The 11,996-nt window shown below is 33.1% G+C and overlaps 2 protein-coding genes and 1 long non-coding RNA gene across 3 annotated transcripts; 2 read left to right on the top strand and 1 right to left on the bottom strand.

Moving 5' to 3' along the window:
• Positions 1–16: 16 nt before the first annotated feature.
• Positions 17–2,193, top strand: LOC106409156 (alkane hydroxylase MAH1-like). Its single transcript, XM_013849833.3, has one exon. It carries the CDS (start codon positions 246–248, stop codon positions 1,788–1,790), a length of 1,545 nt encoding a protein of 514 aa, XP_013705287.1. The 5' UTR covers positions 17–245; the 3' UTR covers positions 1,791–2,193.
• A 1,545-nt stretch (positions 2,194–3,738) lies between these two features.
• On the bottom strand, positions 3,739–7,813 carry LOC106409624 (alkane hydroxylase MAH1-like). The gene is made up of 2 exons (XM_013850223.3): positions 7,677–7,813; positions 3,739–5,346 (listed from the first exon to the last, which is right to left on the bottom strand). Exons 1-2 carry the CDS (start codon positions 7,766–7,768, stop codon positions 3,858–3,860), a joined length of 1,581 nt encoding a protein of 526 aa, XP_013705677.2. The 5' UTR covers positions 7,769–7,813; the 3' UTR covers positions 3,739–3,857.
• A 2,789-nt stretch (positions 7,814–10,602) lies between these two features.
• Positions 10,603–11,225, top strand: LOC125590192. Its single transcript, XR_007326394.1, has 2 exons — positions 10,603–10,844; positions 10,985–11,225. It is a non-coding gene; the product is annotated as an uncharacterized LOC125590192 (long non-coding RNA).
• The last annotated feature ends 771 nt before the right edge of the window (positions 11,226–11,996 follow it).

Genomic DNA, 11,996 nt, shown 5'->3' on the forward strand with positions numbered 1-11,996 from the left:
TAATGTATCCGTGTATCTTCAACCGGAAACCGTTAACAATCTTAATTCGTCTAGTTGTCAACATGCGAACACGATTTTTACACATATCTTGAGCGTGAATTCAAAGATTTCATTTCTTCTTATTAAAATGTAATGGAACAATAGACTTTGCAACTTGTCTACTTGATGTGTGATCATTTGTCTATAAATCAAATCACTTGTTCTTCTCCTTGTGTACCTCAAAAAAAAAAAAAAAAACCTTTATAATGGTTTCAGTAGGTTTATATGAAGCATTAATAGATTTCTTCTTTTTTCTCACATTCTGTTTCTTGTTAAACAAGAAACCCTTTAGCTACTTACCCTTCCAGAAAACCCCTAAAAGCTACCCTTGGAATTGGCCGGTTCTCGGTATGCTTCCCGGTGTGCTGGTGAGGCTCCACCGTATATATGACTGCAGCGTCGAGGTTCTCGAGAACTCCAACTTGACGTTCCAGTTCAAGGGCCCATGGTTCTCTGGAATGGATATACTGGTCACCGTTGTTCCAGCTAATATTCATTATATATTGAGCTCAAACTTTTCAAACTACATCAAAGGTCCTGAGTTCCAAGAAATTTTTGAAGCTTATGGAGACGGTATCATCAACTCAGACTCAGAGCTATGGAGGAATCTGAGAAAGTCTTCTCAGGTCATATTCAGCCATCAAAACTTCTCAAAAAGTACTACTCGAAGTAAACTCAAAGACGGTCTCCTACCTCTTCTAAGTCACTTTGCAGATGAAGAGATGGTTGTGGACTTGCAAGACGTGTTCCAGAGATTCATGTTCGACACAACCTTCATTTTCATCACCGGGTCTGATCCAAGAAGTCTCTCTATCGAAATGCCTGAGGTTGAGTTTGCTAAAGCTCTTGATGATGTTGGAGAAGCGATTGTGTATAGGCATATCACACCAAGATTCTTGTGGAAGCTCCAAAAATGGATTGGTATCGGAACAGAGAAGAAGATGATGAAAGCTAATGCCGTTCTTGATCGTGTTTGTGCAAAATATATATCAGCCAAGAGAGAAGAGATAAGATCACAAGAGAATGCCGATGAAGAGAGTGAGGATCTGTTGACATCCCACATAAAGTTAGATGCAAGCAAGTACGAGCTCTTGAATCCTGAAGATGATAAGTTCCTCAGAGACTTCACAGTAGGTTTCATGGCAGCTGGGAGAGATTCAACGGCATGCACGCTCACTTGGTTCTTCTGGATTCTGTCTGAAAACCCTAACGTGTTGTCCAAGATTCTCCAAGAGATCAACGAAAATGCACCAAAAACCAGGAGTGACCAAGACAAGTCATCGTACTTGAACAAGCTGGTGTATCTACATGCAGCATTAAGTGAATCAATGAGGCTGTACCCGCCAATACCATTCGAACGCAAGTCACCAATCAAACCGGATGTGCTTCCCAGCGGGCATAAGGTCAAATCAAATATCAATATTATGATCTTCCTTTACGCTATGGGGAGAATGAAAGACGTGTGGGGAGAAGACGCAAGGGAGTTCAAGCCAGAGAGATGGATTTCAGAGACAGGAGGGTTGAGACATGAGCCTTCTTACAAGTTCTTATCGTTCAATGCCGGTCCAAGAACATGTCTAGGTAAGAATTTAGCTATGGATCTGATGAAGACGGTGATTGTGGAAATATTACAAGCATATGAGATTAATGTCGTTAGTGGACAAAAGATTGAGGCAAAACCTGGTCTTATTCTTCACATGAAGCATGGGCTTAAAGTAACAACTGCTAAGAAATGTTGCAGCTTGGAGTAGAATGCATTTTTTATGGATTAGAAGGCTAAATAATGGAGTCCTCGTTAAGTATTTATTAACGAGGACCATGCATCGCTCCTTCAGTTACCATTAACGAGGACCATTCAGCTACCATTTACCATATATGGCGGCAATGAAATGATATGCTCCACAACCAGTCTTTCAACCCTGCAAGTGTTGTTTTCAAAATGATAGACCGTGAAACAAAACTCATAATTTTGGGAAGAAGGGGCAATAGGAACTTCAAATTCCTTCTGTCCAAATGGTTAAGCTGAGTATCATTTGTTTACCTTGATCAGTTGTAGTAATGTTTCCATGTTTTATTTTTTTGCCTAGGAAACATTCCCTTAGAACTTTCTTTTTGTAAGCTTCTTTTTTCATTTTTAATGATATTAACAATTTAGCAAAAGAAAAAAAAAAGTATTTATTAACTATAATAATCTCTTTCACACAATCGTTGATATTATTATCATTTAATATGTTACAGATGTCATACATGTGATCTAAACTTTAAAGAGGCTGTAAACATAATAACGTAATTTCATCAATGACTTCCTCATCAAGGTTACTCCTTCAGTTACTTCAATGATAAAGAAAGCCTTTCAATTAATAAGTGATTTAATTTGCACTGTCGAATGTCAATCATGTGATCCTTGTTCATTGGAGATCACATCACACGCTGTTTTCCAGACATCTGCGATATGAAACTGAAGATTACCTTATTAAAATTTAATTAAACGTGGTGAAACACTATAGACTTTTTTCATGTGTATAAATCCAGTTACTTCTTATTCTTATTCTAATTTACCCTCTATCAAACTTCACTAGTGGCTTCTATCAGCTTATTTGGTTACATGCTTTCTCATCTTTTATTATTTTCTCATCAAGCAACACGTCGGTTACTTGCAAGTCCTAAATAAAGGGTCATGTGAGGAAAATCATAATAGGTTTTGAAATGTCGATAAATTAGTAAGAGGCAATGTACATTTTGAAATAAAATGATATATCATGGATGACTGGTTGAGCTTTTTCTCATTTCTTTAGTTTTATTTATTTTTAAATTATCAAACATAGTCTATCATGATTTAACTTCACTTTTTAAAAGTTAAAGATTACATCAAAACTCTACCAAATTTTTCAATCATGATGTAGCTTTTTATAAAGATAGAACCAAAAACAAAAGAATTTTTTCTATATATTTATTAGGCAAAAATCTTATATAGTTTCATTTAGACTGTGGATTTTTTTTTTTAAAGAAGAAGACCATCCATGATAAATAAATTATAAATTCATAGATAAATTAATTACTCTTTTGATAGTATTTTTACTATATTTATTTTAAAGATTATAGGTAATATTTATTTATTTACTTTTAAATATTTTATAGATTACTAAGTTTTTTAATAACATAAATTTTATTTATATATTACATTAGATAATTAAATAATAGCAAATTTAACAATTTATATTTTGTTTATTCATATAAATATTTTAATTCATGAAAAAAAAATTATTTATATATACGTCATATATCTTACATTTTATATTTTAAGATATTTACAGCAGAACTTATATATACATCCAGCATAACTAGAGTAAAAAAAATATTTGAAAAAAAAATGTACAACAATAAATTTATACATACAATCAACTCACATACAACATAATTTTACATGTAAGTTTTTAACGCTAGAGTACAGCCAATCATCCACATCAGCATATATATCATAATAATTGAAAGTACAATCTTGTGTTTTTTATAAATTAAAACTCATTATTTATGGAAAGATGATTTATTAAATGAATAAATAAAAACTGAAAGAGAATGGCATAAAAAAATTTTTAATTCTGGCCTGAAATTTAAAAAAATACTGGATAATTTAATTATTCTTTATCCTTTCCAGATTTATATTTATTTTTCTACTCAAAATTTAGAAAATATATTAAAGATTTTTAAATTTAATTTTATTGGATGAACTACTTAAAAAGTGATATGAGATTTCCACAATTAAGGGAGGACAAAGGAAGCATTGACTGTGGATAATATAAGATTATGCTTCGGAAAATTCAGACCAAACATGTCTTAGTGACTGTGACTTTAAGACCATGTTTTGTGTGGAGAATAACAGAAGGAGCTGGTTCGATTTTTTGCCCTTCAACCATCTTAATCTCGTAGTTTTGTATGATTTTCACAGCCACACTCTTCATTTGCGTCAAAGCTACTTCTTTCCCCAAACAAGTTCTTGGACCAGCGTTAAAGGACAAGAACTTATAAGACGGCTCATGTACCGACTTCCCACTCTCAGAAACCCATCTCTCCGGTTTAAACTCCAATGCATCTTCTCCCCAAACCGTTTTCATTCTCCCTAATGAGTAAAGACAGAACAGAATCTTCGAGTTGGCTTCCACTTTGTGTCCGCTCGGAAGAACGTCGGTTTTGGTAGGAGACTTGTGCTGAAAGGGAACCGGTGGATAGAGTCTGAGGGCTTCACAAATTGCACCATGCAGATACACCAACTTCTTTAACTCTTGGGGATTGAATGAATCAGAATCAGAATCATCATCGGTCTTTGTTTTTGGAGATAGAACTGTCTTGATTTCTTGACGAATCTTGGCCATTGCTTCTGGAAACTTAAGGAGAAGCCAGAAGAGCCAAGTGAGTCCAGATCCTGTGGTGTCTCGCCCCGCTAACATGAAGGTCAAAATCGTGTCTCTAAGGAATCTGTCGTCACTAGGATCCAACAGCTTGTACTTAGTCGTTTCCAAGTTCATGTAAGACGTCAGCAAATCTTGAGAAGCAGGAGGAGGAGAATCCATATTTGTGATGACCTCATCTCTCTTTGAAGCTATGTACTTGGAGCAAACACGATCAAAAGTGGCACGAGCCTTCGTCATCTTCTTCTCATCTCCTAAACCAATGAAGCTTTCCATCTTCCACAAGATCTCCGGCTTGACGTGTCTGAAGAATATGGCTTCCTCTGCATCGTCTAAAGCTCTCGCAAACTCGATTTCTGGCATCTCAACCGAGAGACAACCTGGATCGTATCCGGTCGCTAAGACACACGTAGTGTCGAACGTGAATCTTTGGAACACATCTTCCAAGTTTACAACGAGTTTCTCTTTAGCAACATGGTCAAGAAGTGGGACAAGCCCTTTCTCTAGCTTACTCATGCTTGTAGCTAATGAAAACCTTTGAAACTCAGGATGCAACATCATGCTTTGAGCTGACTTCCTCAGATCCTTCCACAGCTCTGAATCGGCGTTGAAAATCCCATCTCCCAAAACGTCGAATAGCTTCTTAAACTCGGGACCTTTAGGGTAGTTTGAGAAGTTTGAGCTCATGATGTGGTGGATGTTAGAAGGATCAACCGTGACCAACATGTCGAGGCCCGCATAACACGGGCCTTTGCAAAAGTAGGTTAAGTTTGTGACCTCGAGAATCTCGGTTATGAAGTCGTAAACACGGTGGATTTCGACGAGTAAACCAGGAATCATACCGAGGAAAGGCCAGTTTGTGGGACATAGACGGTGAGGTTTCTTATTGATCAAGAAATGTCTAAAGAGGAAAAAGCAAAGGAAAGCAATGGAGATTTCAAACAAGCTTAGGAAAGCCATTAGAGATGAATTAAAGGGTCTTTTTCTTGTTATTAGATATACTAAATGGCTGCTTGGTTCCAGATTATATATAAGAATTAAGCATTGTCTTTGTGCGTCTTTTTGAAACTGGTGATGTGTCTCTTCAGTAATATGATAAGATGGAATAAAATATTGTTTCTTTGGTAAGTTATGTCCTCTTTTGCTTGTTTGGTATTTGCATGTTTGTCGTAAGTCAAAATATCTTCTGTAAAAACAGTGTATGTTACGTATATAATATCCATTCAGTTATCTATTTTAGTATAGCAACAAATATTACTGAATCATGCATTTTAAAATACAGTTCACATACATAACGTGTTGTTTGATTTGTTTTAACATACACTTTAGATAGTCTTTCGGGGAGTCTTTTTTGGGTCAAATACACTAGATACAGTGCCGTGCTCAACTATTAAAGGGCCTAAGGCAAAATTAACAAAAGCGTTATTTATCACAATTGTTATATAAAATATGCAAACAATTATGATAAAGTTTATACAAATCACTGTATTTGTAAATAATATGAATAGTTTTATAAAAATATATGAGTATTTATTAGTGTTATTAAAAACAAGATATTTCTTTTGAAAAGCACACATTTAATAAACTAAAAAAGATTAATCAGTATTTAATATTAAAAGTTAGCTATTCGGATTAAATAATATATCTCGAATATTTTTAAATAAGTTAATTTAATCCACACTAATAACTTAGAAATTTATAAAAGAATGAAAACCAATTAGTTACACTATAAAACTAGAAATGAGCAAAAGTTAAATATAAAACATAAATAAAACAACCAAAAGGAACAAACTCTAACTAAATAACCCTTATAAATGTATGGGAAGTTAATTAGTATAGCTAAAAAACATAAACTCTGAAACAAAGTCACAGTATTTAACCAAGCGATCCATTAAGCTAATTATATTTGAGAAATAGGAGCCCTTGAATTTGATAAATCTTGTGGGATCCTGAGGCATTTGCCTCTTTTGTAATACAGTAGGCACGACTCTGACTAGATAATCTAGATTCTCATCTATACTCTGAAAACGCGAGAATTTTGTAGGTTGCCGAGCAGATGCCTAGCTTGGTTGCAGATAATAAAATACATCTACAAACTATTTTTTTTTTACTTCAAATCCACAATTTTTTTTCTTAAAATCAACTAATGCTAAAAAAACAGTTTAATTTTTATGCATTGGATAGTTAGCATGTCGTGATTTACATCCCATAGATATTAAATTTAACTAAAATAATCATATTTTGATTTAATTCAATAAATATCATTGTCTAATTAACTAGGAACCTTTTAATAACTTTATTAAATAATACCATTTCAAACAAAATTGTATGCATGTATCTCTTTATATGCTCAACTAATTTTTTAAAATGTTAAGAAATATGAAAATATCATATATATGCACGTATCTCTTGATTGTTCGTATTTTTTTTTTTTTTTTTTTTTTTTTTTTTTTTGTAGACTAGGATGGGTTCGGGCCTTCGGCCTTAATCCCACCTCAGGCCCGGGGCCGGCCGGCGCTGATACCGATAACATGGCGTAAAGCACCCCTCCCCAGGGGAATCGAACTAGGGGTGCAATGGAACCTACTCCAAGCACTAAACCACTAGCCCAACGCACCTTGGGTAGATTCTTATTACATTCAAGCACAAGCTTTTAGTAACAAATATGTTGACTAGCTCCCTCGGTTACTACTTTTCAAATTTTGAAATCTGCAATGGATTGGTTAAATGTACAGATTAATATTAACAAATATACCATAATAATGAAGATTTTATACTTTTTATTAAAAAAATTGAAACGTTAGTTGTCAGCCTTTCCTATTATTCTAAAATGTTCAACATGATTATATCCAATATAAGCTACCATAACAAGATTTTGGCTACTTCAAATATTATATAACATGTATTGCAATAGCATGATTAATCTTACTTCTATATAATTAGCATATGAAAACATGTTTATATAAGCCACTAATATCTTGTTCCCCAAAAGCGAGTTCCCCACCAGCTGTAAAATTTGTCAATTTTTAATGCATTTACCTATCCAAAATAAAGTGCATAGCTCTTGTAGAAGGATCAACCGTGACCAACATGTCGAGGCCCACATAACACGGGCCTTTGTAGTAGGTTAAGTTTGTGACCTCGAGAATCTCGGTTATGAAGTCGTAAACACGGTGGATTTCGACAAGCAAACCAGGGATCACACCGAGGAAAGGCCAGTTTGTGGGACACAGACGGTGAGGTTTCTTACTGATCAAGAAATGTCTAAAGAGGAAAAAGCAAAAGAAAGCAATGAAGATTTCAAACAAGCTTATGAAAGCCATTACAGATCAATTAAAGGGTCCTTTTTCTTGTTATTAGATATACTAAATGGCTTCTTGGTTCCAGATTATATATAAGAATTAAGCATTGCCTTTGTGCATCTTTTTGAAACTGGTGATGTGTCTGCATCGCCTGAATAAATGAATGATAAGATGGAATAAAATATTATTTTTTGGTAACTGTGTCCTCTTTTGTTTGTTTGCTATTTGCAGGTTTGTCGGAAGTCAAAATATCTTCTGTAAAAGAGTGTACGTTACATATATATTTCCCAATTCAGTGAAGACCAAATCTCCAAAATAGCACATTTCTAAGTTTATATCACAAAAATAGCACTTAAAAACTAAACTGACCAAAATACCACATTTCTAAGTTTATCATTTGAAAATTTTAATTTTTTTATTTTTCAAAATTTGAAATCTTATCCCAAAAACTCATTTCTCAACTCTAAACCATAAACCCTAAACTCTAAACCCTAAACCCTAAACCCTAAACCCTAAAATCTAAACCCTAAACCCTAAACTCTAAACCCTAAACCCTAAACCCTAAACCTTAAATCCTAAACCGCACCCTTTAACTCTAAACCCTAAGTTTGTGACTTTTGATAAAACATTAAATGCTATTTTTGTGACTTTTGACCTTGAGTGCTAGTTTGGGAAAAAAAACTTGATTTAGTGCTATTTTTGTCTTTTCTATTCAGTTAAAACTATTTTAGTATAGCAACAAATATTACTGGATCATGCATTTTTAAATACAGTTCACATACACTAATAGTCTTTTTGGGTCAAATACACTAGGTGATCTAGATTCTCATCTATATTCTGAAAACGCGAGAATTTTGTAGGTTGCCGATGCAGATGCCTAGCTTGATTGCAGATAATAAAATACATCAACAAACTATTTTTTTACTTAAAATCAACTAATATTTCAAAAAAAAAAATTATTTTTCTGCATTGGATGGCATGTCGTGATTAATCCTATAAATTTTAAAATTAACTAAAATAATCATATTGTCATTTAATTCAATAAATATCATTGTCTAATTAACTAGGAAGCTTTTAATAACTTTCTTAAAAAAATACCGTTTCAAAAAAAATCATATGCATGTATCTCTTTATATGCTCAATTTTTTTTTAAAATGTTAAGAAATATGAAAGAATCATATGCATGTAGCTCTTTATAGATTGTTCTTATTTTTAGTAACATCTTTTGTGAACAAGTTTTAGTAACAAATATGTTGACTAGCTCTCTCGGTTACTACTTTTCAAATTTTGAAATCTGCAATGGACTGGTTAAATGTACAGGTTAATATTAACAAATATACCATAATAATGAAGATTTTATACTTTTTATAATAAAAATATTTTCTAATCAAATTTAAACGTTAGTTGTCAGCACTACAAGAAAACATGTGATTAGCGACTGCATTTTGCGACTATGACTGCAGTGACTGCAGTCACAAAATTTAACGACTGATTACTGACTCATTTGCGACTCATTTGTGACTACATTAAATTCGTCACAATTCAGTCGCAAATTTACGACAAATGATTGTAGTCGCAACGTAGTCGTATATTAACGACTATTTTGCAACTACAGTAAATTGTAGTCGCCAATTAGTCGCAAAAGTTGTGACTGTTTTGCGACTCTTTTAACGGGTTATAAATCAGTCGCCATTCAGTCGGTAAAAATCGATACAAAACACGTGCTTATCGTTTTTGTGGTTGGTGTACTGAATTTTTGTGGGAACATTTATTAGTCGCAAATCAGTCGGTATTTAGTTGCTAGTTAGTTACTATTTAAATCCTTAACCCTAAACATGTTTTAAACCTTAAACCCTAAACAAAAATCTTATAAATCTATTATTTTCATAGTTTAAATCTAAATCTTAAATTTAATGTCAAATTTAATTGTTTTCAAAATTTAACTACAAATCATAAATGAAAACCTCAAATATTATACTACAAACCCTAAACTTTAATTGTGAAGTTTTTGTTACTATAATATAAAAACATGATTTATTTATCTATCATAGTATTAAACTTTAAATCTAAATCTCAAACAAAATCTTTTCAAGTTTTAACTAAAATCTAAATCTAAAACCAAAATATATTTACAATATATACACATATAAACTTTAAGTAACCATTAAACTTCAAACTACCCATAGTCTCAAACTCTAACATAAGTAACCATTGAACTTTAAATTCTTTTTTTGGGTAAAAATTGAACTTCAAACTTTCTTTTATTTTTAAACTATCAAACTATAACACCAAATCTTCAATTGAAAATCAAAATTTAATCTTTATATCTTAATATATACTTCCAAAACACAAACCTTAAATCTTCAATCAAACTCTATACCCTAAATTTAACTTTAGCCCCTAAACTCTAAAAATACATCTAAAATACTATAACATATCTAATTCCTCTAATATATCATAAACCTTAAATTTTAAATAAAATATGATACCTCTAAAATATCACTTCTATACCCTAAACACTTATATTTAACCATAACTCCTAAATTACAAATCTAAAACTCAAACGTGGTATGAAATTATAAAACTCAAACTTATGATCCAAATCTATGACTCAAACCTTTCAGGTTTTTTACCTAGTTAGTTTCCTAGTAAACTACTAAAATTATAAAAAGCAAAAAACGTCGAAGTATACCCTTAAACGAGATATGATTTTTGATTGGCCCATTAGAAATGGCAAGGATCACACCAAGTTCATCATGCACCGTTCATAACTCTTAATCCAATGGACACCATTTAATCTAATTTTTTTCTTTTCTTCTTCCTTTTCTTATCTTTCTCCTTTGTCTCTTTCCTCTCAAAACAGATCAAAGCATTCTTTGTCTCTTTTTTTCTTTTCATATATGATCTCCCCTCCTTCTATGCTCCAACCGCAGCCTCTCCTCCTCTGTTCTCTCCTATGCTTCCGGACACCTCCGTAACGCCTCCATGCTCCTCTGCTCCGTGGCCTCCCTCCTCCTCTGCTCTGTGACGCCTCATCTCCTCCTCTACTCCGTGCGGCCTCCTCTCCTTCTTAGTTTTGTCATGGCGGCTGCAAGAGGTAAATTAGGTTTTGTCCAGTCTCACCTTATATAAATCTCTCGCTTTCTCTCATGTATCTCTTTTCTTAATAATCCTTACTTATTTGCTATTATTATTTTTGTTAATGTTTTCTTAACAATCGTTTGTTTATTTGTGTAGATCTAAGAAGTAAAAAGAGGATAGAATGAAGAAGATGAAAAAATGCAGGAAGAAAACGTCTTGGTTGAGAGTGACATGTTCGGTAACGGCGGCCTTCTCTGCCGCTGCTCGTTCTCCGGTGCCTGCATCCACCACAAAGATATATATATATATATTATGTGTAATATATATATGTGACCTATGTAAACATATTTGTATTATATTTTAATTGATTAATAAAAATAATAATTTTTTAAAAAAATATTTAGTTAATTTTACGACTGAAAAGTGACTACAACTTTATTCTACTCGTCGCAAGTTAGTCGCTAAATGATGCGACTATTGTGCTACTATCAACCGTTTCTCGTAAAAGAGTCATAGTTCTGTCATCAAATTTAGTGACTGTATTGCGACTGTTATGTGACCAATAATATTAGTTGCAAATTAGTCGTACATAAGTAGCAAAATTGTGACTATTTTACGACTTGTCATTTTTGCGACACGTTGATTTGTGACTACGTACATCAGTCGCAAATCAGTCTTAAACCTATATTTTGCGACTGATTAGCTACTGATTCTGTAGTCGCGAAATAAATGTTTTCTTGTAGCGCAGCCTTTCCTATTATTCTAAAATGTTCAACATTATTATATATCCAATATAAGCTACGATAAAAAGATTTTGGCTACTTCAAATATTATGTAACCTGTATTGCAATAGCATGATTAATCATACTTCTATCTAATTAGCATATGAAAACATGTTCATATAAGCCACTAATATATTGTTCCCCAGAAGCGCGAGTTCCCCACCAGCTGTAAAATCTTACCTATTCAAAATAAATTGCTTAGCTCTTGTAGCTCGTCCTTTCTAAAACCTAGTTGTCACGACGTCTAAGAAGTTAGTCCTCTTTAGGTTACCGCTAGTATCAGAAGCTCTCTCTCCTCTTTCAGTGAGAGAATTTTCTCTCGTTCTCTACTTCTCTTATCAATCCAAAATCTTTCAGAGAGGTATGAGTTGGGTTAGAGTGTGAGA

This window comes from Brassica napus, chromosome C7, assembly GCF_020379485.1.
Source record: "Brassica napus cultivar Da-Ae chromosome C7, Da-Ae, whole genome shotgun sequence".
Lineage (NCBI taxonomy): Eukaryota > Viridiplantae > Streptophyta > Magnoliopsida > Brassicales > Brassicaceae > Brassica > Brassica napus.

What these genes read in the sequence shown, in the direction of transcription:
- LOC106409156 (XM_013849833.3), top strand. Translation starts at nt 246, where the DNA reads ATGGTTTCAGTAGGTTTATATGAAGCATTAATAGATTTCTTCTTTTTT.
- LOC106409624 (XM_013850223.3), bottom strand. Translation starts at nt 7,768, where the DNA reads ATGGCTTTCATAAGCTTGTTTGAAATCTTCATTGCTTTCTTTTGCTTT. An exon ending in AGTAAGAAACCTCACCGTCT is followed by an intron (nt 5,347 to 7,676) that starts GTGTCCCACAAA and finishes TTTCCTCTTTAG; the next exon opens with ACATTTCTTGATCAATAAGA.